This window comes from Nerophis lumbriciformis, linkage group LG15, assembly GCF_033978685.3.
Source record: "Nerophis lumbriciformis linkage group LG15, RoL_Nlum_v2.1, whole genome shotgun sequence".
NCBI lineage: Eukaryota > Metazoa > Chordata > Actinopteri > Syngnathiformes > Syngnathidae > Nerophis > Nerophis lumbriciformis.
Window position 1 is genome coordinate 9,674,573 of NC_084562.2, and position 15,769 is coordinate 9,690,341.

At 38.9% G+C, this 15,769-nt stretch overlaps 1 protein-coding gene across 7 annotated transcripts in view; it reads left to right on the forward strand.

Moving 5' to 3' along the window:
* The window catches only part of myo9aa (myosin IXAa), a 256,934-nt gene that overhangs the window by 223,385 nt on the left and 17,780 nt on the right, over positions 1-15,769 (forward strand). For 6 of the 7 annotated variants that reach the window (XM_061974888.2, XM_061974889.2, XM_061974890.2 and 3 more), the window contains 10 exons: positions 300-399; positions 567-773; positions 5,280-5,380; positions 5,462-5,583; positions 5,655-5,875; positions 11,030-11,146; positions 11,232-11,420; positions 11,508-11,555; positions 13,597-13,708; positions 15,286-15,347. In XM_061974888.2, coding sequence (XP_061830872.2) covers positions 300-399; positions 567-773; positions 5,280-5,380; positions 5,462-5,583; positions 5,655-5,875; positions 11,030-11,146; positions 11,232-11,420; positions 11,508-11,555; positions 13,597-13,708; positions 15,286-15,347 — 1,279 coding nt within the window. The remainder of the gene's footprint in view (positions 1-299; positions 400-566; positions 774-5,279; positions 5,381-5,461; positions 5,584-5,654; positions 5,876-11,029; positions 11,147-11,231; positions 11,421-11,507; positions 11,556-13,596; positions 13,709-15,285; positions 15,348-15,769) is intronic. The other variant, XM_061974893.2, reaches the window with a different exon arrangement.

Genomic DNA, 15,769 nt, shown 5'->3' on the forward strand with positions numbered 1-15,769 from the left:
AAAGATGGAACAACATGTAAGTGTAAAAAAACAACAACATTATGATTTGTACAATTTCAGAATGTGCTTGTTCTATTTTTAATCAAAGAAAATAATCTGATGTTGTCTTTACTTTTAAATTATCATGCCATGATTTTACCAGTACGGCCCACTTGGGACTAGATGTTTCTCAATGTGGCCCTACGATCTAAAAAGAGTTTGACACCCCTGGTCTAGAGCCACTGTGCATATTATTGTTCAGGTTGCCTTTTTTGTGTGTGTTTAATTTAATGTTTTTTTTTTTACTACTTGCACTTCAGATTCGACAGCAACAAAAACACCAAAGAGGCGCCCCAGGCCATTCCCACAGAGGGACCCTTATATGCCTCCAGACTGCCTAAAGGAGCAAAAACACGAGATGTAAGCAACCTTACACAGTTTTTTAGGCTTATTGTATTATAGCGTTTTATTCCCTGAATGACTAAATGTATTTTGGTGGCCTATTTCTGTGTTGCACTAAAAGCGGTGCACGCCAACAGAGGTCTTTTTCACATTCAAACGTCATTATCACTTGTGGTAAACTCCAGGTTGGCAGAGCGGGCCAAAAAAAGAAAGCCCGAATGTCACGGACTCGCTCCGACTTCCTCACCCGCGCCCCCATCCTTTCTGTCGGGGGCGATTCCGACGAGGATGATTATGACGGCACCGGCCCCCAACATTCCCCTGTAGCCCTCTTCAAGCAGAGCTCCACCGATGAAGGCTTAGGAGGCTCCTGTTTCAGTGACTCCGACATGGTAACGGGCGCCATTGATGCCAATCCCGGCCCTCCACACGTTCTTCACATCTGCTTCTCTTCTTCTAACCCCACAGTATAGAGACCTCTCTTTATTCTACTGAGATTCCACATCTGTTTTAGTCTAATGACTCAGCGGAAGACACATTTTGAATTGCCTCGCCGCCCCCTGAAAAGAAAAAAAAAACTTGTCGTCAAGGAGAATAAATCATCGGTTGTGATAAAAAGTGTTTGCCTTATTAATCAAAAGGTCACAAACCCGTGCAACAGTATTAAGATGAAAGCTGGCAATTTCTGAAATGTGTTTTCCCAAACCTTTGTGGCTTTTCTAACATAACTTTGACCTTTTTCACAGGTTTCTTTTCTCGCAGACTCCTAAACAGTATTTGCATGTTTGAGTTTCTTCTTTAGATATGAGCTCTGGGATGTGATGGCTCTTCTTCACCACTTAAATCAGGGGTGTCCAAAGTGTGGCCCGGGAGCCGTTTGTAGCCCGCAGCCTAATTTTTTGTGGCCCGCGACATTTTCTACGGACAAAATAAACACGTTTTTTATTAGAAAACAAGAAAAAAACCAAGGACAGGGTTTTCATTGGTCATTAAAAAGCATTTGGTCTTTGTGAAAATGAAGGCCTTGAATGGCATTTAAAAGCCTTAAAGGGTAACATTATCACAATTTCAGAAAGGTTAAAACCATTAAAAATCAGTTCCCAGTGGCTTATTATATTTTTCGAAGTTTTTTTCAAAATTTTACCCATCACGCAATATCCCTAAAAAAAGCTTCAAAGTGCCTGATTTTAACCACCCGTCCATTTTCCTGTGACGTCACATAGTGAATACAAACAAACATGGCGGAAAGAACAGCAAGCTATAGCGACATTAGCTCGGATTCAGACTTGGATTTCAGCGGTTTAAGCGATTCAACAGATTACGCATGTATTGAAACGGATGGTTGTAGTGTGGAGGCAGGTAGCGAAAACGAAATTGAAGAAGAAACTGAAGCTATTAAGCCATATCGGTTTGAACCGTATGCAAGCGAAACCGACGAAAACGACACGACAGCCAGCGACACGGGAGAAAGCGAGGACGAATTCGGCGATCGCCTTCTAACCAACGATTGCTATGTGTTTGTTTGGCATTAAAGGAAACTAACAACTATGAACTATATTTACATCATATGAAATACATTTGGCAACAACATGCACTTCGAGAGTGCAGACAGCACAATTTTCATCAATTAATATATTCTGTAGACATACCCTCATCCGCGCTCTTTTCCTGAAAGCTGATCTGTCCAGTTTTGGAGTTGATGTCAGCAGGCCAGGGTCGATAGGGGGTTTAGCTCGCTCGTCTGCGGGAACAAACTGCCGCCATTGCTTGCCGTGCTACCGAGGTCCTTTGTCCCTGAATTGCTCACACACTCCGGCAGATTCAATGGGGGTCTGGCGGCAGATTTCTTTGACTTTATCGTTGGAAATGCATCTGCTTTGAGTGTCGCAGGATATCCACACATTCTTGCCATCTCTGTCGTAGCATAGCTTTCGTCGGTAAAGTGTGCGGAACAAACGTCCAATTTCTTGCCACTTTCGCATCTTTGGGCCACTGGTGCAACTTGAATCCGTCCCTGTTCGTGTTGTTACACCCTCCGACAACACACCGACGAGGCATGATGTCTCCAAGGTACGGAAAACAGTCGAAAAAAACGGAAAATAACAGACCTGATTTGACCCGGTGTTTGAGAAAATGGCGGATTGATTCCCGATGTGACGCCACGTTGTGACGTCATCGCTCCGAGAGTGAATATTAGAAAGGCGTTTAATTCGCCAAAATTCACCCATTTAGAGTTCGGAAATCGGTTAAAAAAATATATGGTCTTTTTTCTGCAACATCAAGGTATATATTGACGCTTACATAGGTCTGGTGATAATGTTCCCCTTTAAAAAAAAAAATTCCCAGAGGCATTAAAAAGTTTGATACAATTTTAGGTCAAAAAGTCAATTAATGAATGTTATAATTTAAAATGAATTCAATTACTTTGCTGTCATGGATAAATTGCTAGGTATGTCAAACTGAATACGTACAAGAGGTCTCACTGTGGGCATCACTCTGAGCACCTGCAAACGTTTATTCGAATAGAATAAACATGGAGAGTGAGCTTCTTGTCAGTCATCCACAATCTTTGTTTCGGTTCGCGCAGGCAAAACTCTTTTTCGCAATTCTCTTGCCCACATTTTCCTGTAGTTAACAATGTTACTTTAATGTTGGAGATGGAAATAATCATTTTGAAACAATGGTCGCTTTTAAACAACACGTTGCTTTGAAACCGTAGAAGAAGACGTTGCTCCGAAGGTTGGCAGTGTGAACCCTGGAAATGATGTAACTAGCTGTCCATTTTTTTTCTTCTAACTTTATTTCAATATCAATGTGATTCATAAAATTCAAACAATCAGAACATACAAGGAAACATTTCTCTATAATTTTTTTCAAAATATGTATACAGAAAAATGTTTTCTTTATAATTTGTAAACAGTAATTACGAAATTGAAATAAAACTACCATAAGTAAAAAAATAACATGAAATGTGTAAGGGATAACAACAACAAACAGTATACATATATATATATATATATATATATATATATATATTAGGGGTGTGGGAAAAAAATGTATTCGAATTCAAATCACGATTCTCACGTTGTACGATTCAGTATTGATTCTCATATTTCAAAAATGGATTTTTTTAAATTATTTTTTTTAACTTTTTTAATTAATCAATCCAACAAAATAATACACAGCAATACCATAACAATGCAATCCAATTCCAAAACCAAACCTGATCCAGCAACACTCAGAACTGCAATAAACAGAGCAATTGAGAGGAGACACAAAGACGACACAGAACAATCGAAAAGTAGTGAAACAAAAATTAATATTATCAACAACAGTATCAATATTAGTTACAATTTCAACATAGCAGTGATTAAAAATCCCTTATTGACATTATCATTAGACATTTATAAGAAAAAAAAGAACAATAGTGTCACAGTGGCTTACACTTGCATCGCATCTCATAAGCTTGTCAACACACTGTCCAATATTTTCACAAAGATAAAATAAGTCATATTTTTGGTTCATTTAATAGTTAAAACAAATTTACATTATTGCAATCAGTTGATAAAGCATTGTCCTTTACAATTATAAAAGCTTTTTACAAAAATCTACTACTCTGCTTGCATGTCAGCAGACTGGGGTAGATCCTGCTGAAATCCTATGTATTGAATGAATAGAGAATTGTTTTGAATCGGAAAAATATCGTTTTTGAATCGAGAATCGCGTTGAATCGAAAAAATAGATTTATAATCGAATCGTGACCCCAAGAATCGATATTGAGTCGAATCGTGGGACACCCAAAGATTTGCAGCCCTAATATATATACAGTACAGGCCAAAAGTTTGGACACACCTTCTTATTCAATGTGTTTTCTTTATATTCATGACTATTTACATTGTAGATTGTCACTGAAATTATGTATTTAATGTTTTATATTGTCATTTCTTCAAAATAGCCACCCTTTGCTCTGATTACTGTTGTTTCACTTTTTTTTGTTAAGTACATAACTCCACATGTGTTCATTAATAGTTGTGATGCCTTCAGTGACAATCTACAATGTAAATAGTCATGAAAATAAAGAAAACACATTAAATGAGAAGGTGTGTCCAAACTTTTGGCCTGTAATATATATATGTGTTTAATACCCACATACGTGGGTATTAAACACATTTGAAGTGACATAAAAAGGACATTAACTTAAATGTGCTGAAATGTAACCAGACAAATTTCCCCAAATAATTAGACCTAAAAACTAAAATGGCCATTGACCTGTGCGTCTTCTACATGGTATATGATGAAAATATGTACAAATTGCTCGCAATATTTTTAGTGTGCTAAATCCTTGGTGTAATAATGATACCAACATTAATCAAGAATAAAAAAAAAAACATTGCACTTCGTATCGTTTTTTTGTTGAGTTTTGATGTTTGTATGGACCTCAGGATGCAGAGACGGCAGGCAGGTGACAGCGCTCAGACCAAAGTAGTGGTAGCAAATGGAGTTAAACAGGAAGTGGAATCAAAATTAGAGCGCTGTACAGGAAATAATACAAAATACAAGAAACTAATACTAACTGTCATGTGAGATCATGATAGGTTTTAGGATTGGGAATGTACAAAAAAAAAGTACAAAGTGGCGTCGACAGCCTTTACATTTTGTGTTTGTGGCCCTCCCTGGAAAGAGTTTGGACACACCTGACTTAAACCCTTCTCTCTGTCAACTATTCCTAAAAATGTGTTATCAGGAGATGACACTATGCATGATACAAGTATAGCTTTGAAACACACTGTAATGCTGCCATCTACTGACAGGATGGCGGTATAAACCCTACAGAAATGTTTCTGGCAAATGTGCGGCTAAATCAATTTTAAACGTTCTCCCACGTTATGTTTTTGCAGCCCTCAGGCTCAGAGGAAAGAAAGAATCTGCACAAAGTTTTGTCATCGGGAGATTTGGAAAAAAAAGCGGACTCCTTGCGCAAGAACTCCCAGGACGGAAGGTTGGTATTAATTTAGCCATTACCTATTGTAATCTTTATGTGTCAGTCACAGTTTTTGTTAATACGTGTACTTCTTAACAGAGTTCGTGGGAAGATGCGTTTCTGGGGCAAGACCAAGCTCAGTGATAAGAAGAGAGAGAAGCTGATTTGTGTGGATTCTTTGGATGGAGAGGATGGGGACACCGGGCCCTTGCTGAGAGAAGGTCATCCATCTCAGTGCCTTTACACTTTGAGAAGATTATCACTCACAGAGCTTCTATTTGTCGCCCGACAGGTCAAGAGAACCTGTCGCCGCGCTGCAGTCCGGACCTGACATTGGAGCGTGGCTACAGAGACTTGAAAGAGAACAAGGAACCGTCTCCCAAAGTGAAGCGAAGGCGGAGCGTAAAGATCAGCAATGTGGCGTTGGAACCCACTCAGTGTCAAAATGACGCCCTGCAGATCCTCACCTGCATCAACGACTACAGGAGCATGAATGACTTCCTCATGAAAAAGGTAAGCAGCATCTTGTATGGCATTGTTAAATTTAATACATTAATAATCTTATATAAAGCATTTAAAAAATTATTGCCGCCTAATCTACAACGTTTTTTTTAAGACGAGTGCAGGCTCATAACTTGAGAGGCTTTGGATATTTCTCATTGCCGAGAGCTCAAACCACTCGTAAACGTTTTTGTGTGTCTGTATGCGGAATAAAACTATGGAACAAACTGGACTTAAAACACAAGCAATGCCAAACTATTAATGGATTTAAACTATTATACAAACATGGGGTCTGGTTCAAATATAGAGATGAGGGTCTTTAATTTGACCTGCTGTTGTACTCCGTCTCAAAGTGTTAACATGTGCTCAATGTTTCCTTACCATTGTTGCTATGTTGTCTATTACCATTATTGGTATATTCATTATTCCTACATTGTTGATACAAATTGTTGTTACAGTGTAATAATTATTGTTACCTGTGGTAATGCCACTATGACACAACATCTGTATTATAACCCTTGAACAAAGTAAGAGTGAAACTCATGTGAATAATCACTGAATGGAGAACTGGGGGTGGGATTAAATAAGTTCTCTTCTTCCCACTCCCTTTCAGGCAAAACTGGACAATCATGCATTACATACTATACATTACCTTTTGCACTATATTAATTTATATTATTATGTGTTGTCAACTTACTTTTTTATGTTATTGCCTGAAATAAATAAATAAATGAAATGAAAAATGAAAAATTGCGCGTAAAAAAAACAAAAAAAAACTTCCATGTGTTTGGCCTCTCTGCGCAGGTGCATACTCATTTTGCGCACAGACTAATTTTATGTTTTTGCTCGGCTGCTCGATTTGTGCTAGCGATGTGTCTTTCTCTTTCTCCGTAAGTGTGACGTTTCATCCTTTTGGCACTTTGGAGCTTGCATTGGAATAACGGCCCAACAACTCCCCTCCTTTTTGATTGGTCACTTTAAACGCTCTCTCAAGGTCAGAGGCAATCCGAGGGAGCCTGTTGTGTGTCCCTTTTCAAGGAGATTAGTGTCTTCAGACAAAATTTGACAATAGGAGTATGTTCTGTCATTTAATATAAATGTTTGACACTGAGATAGGCTCCAGCGCCCCCCGCGACCCCAAAGGGAATAAGCGGTAGAAAATGGATGGATGGATGGATGGATTCTTCACCATAGGGCCCATTGTTGGGCCGCGAGTACACCCTAGAGCAAGCCTGGGCAATTATTTTGCCTCGGGGGGCCACATTTAGAGAAAAAAATGTGTCTGGGGGCCGGTATATATATATTTATTTTTAGGAACACTAATATAAAATCTCACAATAATGTCTGATTGAATGCTAAAAACGTTATGACAAAAAAACAGAATGGAATTTAAAACATTGTTACTGAATGAGACACCCAGAATGCACATGAAAATAAAGAATGTGGGATTTACAATATTAACTGTCTATGGCCTGCTGCTGGCTCTTCCGGGCGGCACGGTGGGCCGGGCTCTGGGGTTCCTGTCGCTGGCCGGCCTGGCTGCGTGGGGCCGGTGGTCCCTTGTTCCCTGGGCGCCACACCTGTTGTTTGTGGGTTGGGCTCTCTGGGTGGCTGGGGCCGTACTCTGGCTCCCGCACACACTGGGAGTCAAATATATTGTACATACGAATACACATAAATACTCACATACACACAGTTATTCATACATACACACATACATACAACCCCGTTTCCATATGAGTTGGGAAATTGTGTTAGATGTAAATATAAACGGAATACAATGATCTGCAAATCCTTTTTAACCCATATTCTATTGAAGGCACTACAAAGACAAGATATTTGATGTTCAACACATAAACTTTATTTTTTTTTTGCAAATAATAATTACCTTAGAATTTCATGGCTGCAACACGTGCCAAAGTAGTTGGGAAAGGGCATGTTCACCACTGTGTTACATGGCCTTTCCTTTTAACGACACTCAGTAAACGTTTGGGAACTGAGGAGACACATTTTTTAAGCTTCTCAGGTGGAATTCTTACCCATTCTTGCTTGATGTACAGCTTAAGTTGTTCAACAGTCCGGGGGTCTCCGTTGTGGTATTTTAGGCTTCATAATGCACCACACATTTTCAATGGGAGACAGGTCTGGACTACAGGCAGGCCAGTCTAGTACCCGCACTCTTTTACAATAAAGCCACGTTGATGTAACACGTCGCTTGGCATTGTCTTGCTGAAATAAGCAGGGGCGTCCATGGTAACGTTGCTTGGATGGCAACATATGTTGCTCCAAAACCTGTATGTACCTTTCAGCATCAATGGCGCCTTCACAGATGTGTAAGTTACCCATGTCTTGGGCACTAATACACCCCCATACCATCACAGATGCTGGCTTTTCAACTTTGTGCCTATAACAATCCAGATGGTTCTTTTCCTCTTTGGTCCGGAGGACACGACGTCCACAGTTTCCAAAAACAATTTGGAATGTGGACTCGTCAGACCACAGAACACTTTTCCACTTTGTATCAGTCCATCTTAGATGAGCTCAGGCCCAGCAAAGCCAACGGCGTTTCTGGGTGTTGTTGATAAACGGTTTTTGCCTTGCATAGGAGAGTTTTAACTTCAATGTTTATTTATATATCAATCAATCAATGTTTATTTATATAGCCCTAAATCACAAGTGTCTCAAAGGGCTGCACAAGCCACAACGACATCCTCGGTACAGAGCCCACATAAGGGCAAGGAAAAACGCACCCCAGTGGGACGTCGATGTGAATGACTATGAGAAACCTTGGAGAGGACCGCATATGTGGGTAACCCCCCCCTCTAGGGGAGACCGAATGCAATGGATGTCGAGTGGGTCTGACATAATATTGTGAGAGTCCAGTCCATAGTGGATCCAACATAATAGTAAGAGTCCAGTCCATAGTGGGGCCAGCAGGACACCATCCCGAGCGGAGACGGGTCAGCAGCGCAGAGATGTTCCCAGCCGATGCACAGGCGAGCGGTCCACCCCGGGTCCCGACTCTGGACAGCCAGCACTTCATCCATGGCCACCGGACCTGTGCCGCCGCCCCCCCCCCCCCCCCCCCCCCCCTCCACAAGGAAGAGGGGAGCAGAGGAGAAAAGAAAAGAAACGGCAGATCAACTGGTCTAAAAGGGGGGCTATTTAAAGGCTAGAGTATACAAATGAGTTTTAAGATGGGACTTAAATGCTTCTACTGAGGTAGCATCTCTAATTGTTACCGGGAGGGCATTCCATAGTACTGGAGCCCGAATAGAAAACGCTCTATACTTGCACTTACAGATGTAGCGACCAACTGTAGTTACTGACAGTGGGTTTCTGAAGTGTTCCTGAGCCCATGTGGTGATATCCTTTACACACTGATGTTGCTTGTTGATGCAGTACAGCCTGAGGGATCGAAGGTCACGGGCTTAGCTGCTTACGTGCAGTGATTTCTCCAGATTCTCTGAACCCTTTGATGATATTACGGACCGTAGATGGTGAAATCCCTAAATTCCTTGCAATAGCTGGTTGAGAAAGGTTTTCCTTAAACTGTTCAACAATTTGCTCACGCATTTGTTGACAAAGTGGTGACCCTCGCCCCATCCTTGTTTGTGAATGACTGAGCATTTCATGGAATCTACTTTTATACCCAATCATGGCACCCACCTGTTCCCAATTAGCCTGCACACCTGTGGGATGTTCCAAATAAGTGTTTGATGAGCATTCCTCAACTTTATCAGTATTTATTGCCACCTTTCCCAACTTCTTTGTCACGTGTTGCTGGCATCAAATTCTAAAGTTAATGACTATTTGCAAAAAAAAAGAAGTTTATCAGTTTGAACATCAAATATGTTGTCTTTGTAGCTTATTCAAATGAATATGGGTTGAAAATGATTTGCAAATCATTGTATTCCGTTTATATTTACATCTAACACAATATCCCAACTCATATGGAAACGAGGTTTGTACATACAGTACATAGGTACCTACGCTCCCACATACATACACAAATAGAGTACATACCTACACACTCAAAGTTTGTACATCCACACGCACATTCACTGTACAAACATACATATACACATACTGTACATACACATTCACTCTACAAACATACATATACACATACTGTACATATACAGTCACTGTACAAACTGTACAAACAAAAACTTCTATTGGCTCTTGTTTAAATCATTTGTTTGTTGTGGTAAGGGGCGCCGGAAGCCGGCAGACCCGTCAGCGATCCTTTTTGTGTGACGTTAAATGGGATTGTGCTGAAAATCTCAATTTCCCCTCGGGGATTAATAAAGTACTTCAGAATCTCAATCTGAATCTGATTCCCTCAAAGCCTTGCTGTATTCAGGAACTTATATCCTGAGTTTGTAAACAATAACAAAAACTAGGGATGTCCGATAATGGCTTTTTGCCGATATATTCGATATTCCGATATTGTCCAACTCTTTAATTACCGATACCGATATCAACCGATATATGCAGTCGTGGAATTAACACATTATTATGCCTAATTTGGACAACCAGGTATGGTGAAGATAAGGTACTTTTAAAAAAAATGTTTTAATAAAATAAGATAAATAAATTAAAAACATTTTCTTGAATAAAAAAGAAAGTAAAACAATATAAAAACAGTTACATAGAAACTAGTAATTTATGAAAATTAGTAAAATTAACTGTTAAAGGTTAGTACTATTAGTGGACCAGCAGCAGGCAAAATCATGTGTGCTTACGGACTGTATCCCTTGCGGACTGTATTGATATATATTGATATATAATGTAGGAACCAGAATATTAATAACAGAAAGAAACAACCCTTTTGTGTGAATGAGTGTAAATGGGGGAGGGAGGTTTTTGGGGTTGGTGCACTAATTGTAAGTGTATCTTGTGTTTTTTATGTTGATATAATTAAAAAAAACAACAACAAAAACCGATACCGATAATTTCCGATATTACATTTTAACGCATTTCTAACTTCTCTAACAAAAACCTATTTGTTAATGATAAAAAGAATATAGATCCAATCACTGTAGAATCGAACATATACTGATACTAGGTATCGTTACTATCGATATTGCTATTGATCTGCTTACTCATGTTCGCCCTCTATCTGTGATATACAGCAGCTTCAACTGTGATGTCTTCATTTAGATCAGTGACTTGGACACGGAGGACAGCAAAAAGGACACCATGGTGGACGTTGTGTTCAAAAAAGCTCTGAAAGAATTCCGTTTGAACATCTTTAACTCCTATTCCACAGCACTGGCGGTATGGTGTCTTTGATTTATCAGTAACGGCATTTATCAGCTTTGGCTGAATATATTCTCTAAAATCTCTCCTCATCTTACCCCAGATGGACTACGGTAAGAGCATCCGCTACAAAGACCTCTACGCTTTGTTCGAGCAAATCCTGGAGAAGACCATGCGGCAGGAGCAGAGGGTCTGGAGCGAGTCTCCAGTCAAAGTTTGGGTCAACACCTTTAAGGTTTTCTTAGACGAGTTCAGGACAGAGTATAAACCTTTGGATAGCACTCTTAGTAAGGTACGACACCTTTAACATGATGATAATATTTATTGGGGAACTCGGAACAACACATGCTCATGCTTTTCTTTCTTTTGTTTCATACAGCAACCTAAACCTGAACGCAAAAAGCGAAGGAAGAAAGATGCAGACATTGTAAGTTTACTACACTTCAATTATGTAAACAAAACATGCAGTGTCTCTTTGTGATACTTGTCCAAAGAAATATTTGTGTGCTCAGTGGTCTCTGACAGGAGGAGGGCCTGGCTAACAATATCTGTTGTAGTTCAGCCTAAAATGTGTTCATAGGGTTAAAGGACAGGTCAGGTAAAGCATAGCATTGTCCAAAATGTATTTGTAAAGTGTTACATTTGTTGTATTAAGTAAAGTTAACGCATTCCATTAATCCGTTTAATCAAAAAATAATGATAGCATTAATTCAGTATAAACCTAGTAGTGCTGTCTTCAACTCAGGATGTTAATAGTTGAATTGAATTTTAGATTTCGGGTCAGTGTATGTTTTGGTCATTGAATTGTTGTTTTATGAATGGAAATTCAAAAACAAACAATTGGTTTATTACAAAATAAAATTGATTTTATTTTTTCTTGTCAAAAAGCAATACATACATTTAAAAAAACTGTTTTATTTTCCATTTTATATTTCAATTAACTGTTTTGCCCGTTTTTTTCTCTCGTTTCTTTTGACAGGTGATTAAATATGTTATTATATCAAATATAAAATATTTATTTTAGATCTTGTGATTTCCGTATTTTCCGCACTATAAGGCGCACCTTCAATGAATGGCCTATTTTAAAACTGTGTTCATATATAAGGCGCACCGCATTATAAGGCGCATAGAATAGACGCTACAGTAGAGGCTGGGGTTACGTTATGCATCCCGTAGTTGCGAGACCTGTTGTGGCTCAATATTGGTCCATATATAAGGCGCACCGACCGGATTATAAAGGCGCTCTGTCAGCTTTTGAGAAAATTTGAGGTTTTTAGGTGTGCCTTATGGTGCGGAAAATACCTCGTTTTTTCAATTTTATAAAAAACAATTCAAATTTAAATTCAAATAAACCCAAAACAGTCAATGTATTTTTGGGTCATTCAGTTTTTTGAGAAAATGAGGAAAAAAAAGATTGGTTTATTGAAATACAAATAAGTATATTGAAAAACAGAGCGTTTTTCTCTTTTCATGTCCAAAGGCAAACATTTAGTTACATAAAAACGGCTTGATTTTCCTTTTATACATTGTGTAACACAAATTAAAATCACTAGTGGGCAGAAAAAAAAGGACCAAAAACATACAGTATTCTAATACTGGAACCGGAAGTTGATACTTCAAGACGAGTGTTGTCGTATCCTGTGTCAAATAGACCAGATAATCATGGATCAATGTTATTTTTCGACACTAAAACAAGAAAAACGCTTTGTTTTTCAATTTCAAAATAAAATTCTTAACGTTCTTTTTTTTTTTCCGCATTCATGAAAAGAACATTCAATGACCAAAACATACACTGACCCAAAACGTTATTTGTTTTTCAATTTCTTTTCATGAAACAAAAATTCAAGGACCAAAACACACAAATGTGCAAAATATTTTGGATGCTCGCTTGTATTTTACACACAAAAACACAGGAACACAGCTATCGGTGTTCCCCATAGACAAACTCATTTATGACTTTTCCCGCCTCAAAAAGGCTAAAACTAATAATACGATATGGAAATTAACACGATAGTTTATTGTTCAGTGGGCGTTATAGCTCGGTTGGTAGAGCGGCCGTGCCAGCAACTTGAGGGTTCCGGGTTCGATCCCTGCTTCTGCCATCGTCGTCACTGCCGTTGTGTCCTTGGGCAAGACACTTTACCCACCTGCTCCCAGTGCCACCCACACTGGTTTCAAAATGTAACTTAGATATTGGGTTTCACTATGTAAAGCGCTCTGAGTCACTAGAGAAAAGCGCTATATAAATATAATTCACTTCACTTCACTTCAGTGAGGTACTCTGATGGGGTCACTCTGATAGTATTAAGGTTACATGTTATGTATTAAGACTCTAAGAACTCCAACCAAACCTCTGAGTGATTATGGTACATAATTGAGGGGTGTGTCCTGGTACTTTTTAATCCATATTGTGTACTGTCATGAAGTGTTAAACCTTAACAAAACATGTACTCTACTGCCATCTGCAGGTGGAGGAACATAACGGTCACATCTTCAAATCCACCCAGTACAGCATCCCCACATACTGTGAATACTGCTCATCTCTCATATGGATGATGGACCGTGCTTGTGTTTGCAAATGTAAGTCCAAACATATCCAAGGAAAAACTTTGTGTTGCTAGTTTCTTTTTGTACACATTTTTGGATCTATGCAACGTATCTGTTCTCTTTTGTGTGAAATGAATCAACATCGATAGAGAATGTAGATACACTGTACAAAAATGTTTTAAAAATCTGCACAATATACGGTAAAATACTGGCAGCTGTGGTTGCCAGAAATTCACCTTAAAGAATACAGTCACGGTGAAGTTGGTGTTAATTTTACAGTTGATAACTGTTTTTGCTTATGGTAAATTACTATGAAAAAATCGGATATATTGTTAACCTGTTTACAAAATAGAGAACTTACGGTAAAACACCGGCACCTGTGGTTGCCAGGAATTCACAGTAAAACAAATCAAGGCAGTGTGTGTGCGTGTCGGCAGGGCGGCTGTTTACGAGGACAGTTCAGCTCGTCGTTTTTGTTTAGATTTTATTACAAATAAAGTTCATCCATCACCACCTTGTTATGTTTGCTTGATATACAGTACTGTATTGCACATTATATTGTGTTCATTGATTGATTGATTGATTGAAACTTGTATTAGTAGATTGCACAGTGAAGTACATATTCCGTACAATTGACCACTAAATGGTAACACCCGAATACATTTTTCAACTTGTTTAAGTCGGGGTCCACTTAAATTGATTCATGATACAGATATATACTATTTAAAGTTAAAAGTTAAAGTTAAAGTACCAATGATTGTCACACACACACTAGGTGTGGCAAAATTATTCTCTGCATTTGACCCATCATCCTTGATCACCCCCTGGGAGGTGAGGGGAGCAGTGGGCAGCAGCGGTGGCTGCGCCCGGGAATCATTTTTGGTGATTTAACCCCCAAGTCCAACCCTTGATGCTGAGTGCCAAGCAGGGAGGTAATGGGTCCCATTTTTATAGTCTTTGGTATGACTCGGCCGGGGTTTGAACTCACAACCTACCGATCTCAGGGCGGACACTCTAACCACTAGGCCACTGAGTAGGTGGCCGAGTTTACTAAAATATAGACTTTTGTCAAGGCTGGGACCCATTGTTCATATTTATATTGTTTCTTAGGGAGAAATTTGGTTCAATTTACAAACCCTGTTCAAGAAGTAATTAAGTTGGTCAGTCAAGATTTCACTGTAATGTGTATTAAAATTATAACTTATTGCATTAAAAAGTCAATAAATCTTTGGCTGATTGCTTAATAGAATATGCTGCCTTCCAGTGCTGTGGTGGTTCACATAATTATAACAGTAACATTTGAAAAAAAAACATCTTACTTGATTAAGCTCTGATGATGTTTACCACTGCAAATACACAAATATCATTGTGCTTTACACACAAACTTGCTATAACACACACCCTTTTCAGTCCTAATTAGATTGTCTTCAACTGGACTCATGGGGTCTGTGGCTCAGACACTCCAGAATTTGCTGCTTACAATTTATCTTGTTTTGCTGGGACTATTTAGTACTTGTCGCGCTCGGCGCAACACTCAAACATGAGGAGGCACTGCCTTTCTGTGGACAATAGGAATGATGCCTTTGATTTTTCTGGCTGTGTTAATCCAGTGTGCCGGTACGCCTGCCACAGAAAGTGCTGCCAAAAGACGACCAGCAAATGCAGTAAGAAGGTGAGTCAGCCATACTCTGTAAAGTCTCATGATTGCGATTGTGTCGTTTTGGCTCAAATACATGTTTTTGGTAAGTTACTACTATCACGACTACCATAGTTTTTTACTCTTTGATGGGCCTACTATGCTACTGTGTTTTGATGTTGGTCATTTTGGTTGGTACTTGGAGAATCAAGTTTTTTCTGAGGTGGTTTTTGGTGAACAAAGTTTGAGAACCACTGGTTTCATAATTGCTAATATTACCAAGTATTCATTCAAAACATGGCAGAGGTTTTTATTAGAGATGTCCGATATTATCGGCCGATAAATGTGTTAAAATGTAATATTGGAAATTATCGGTATCGTTTTTTTTATTATCAGTATCGTTTTTTTAATTTTTTTTAATTTTTTATTTTTTTATTAAATCAACATAAAAAACACAA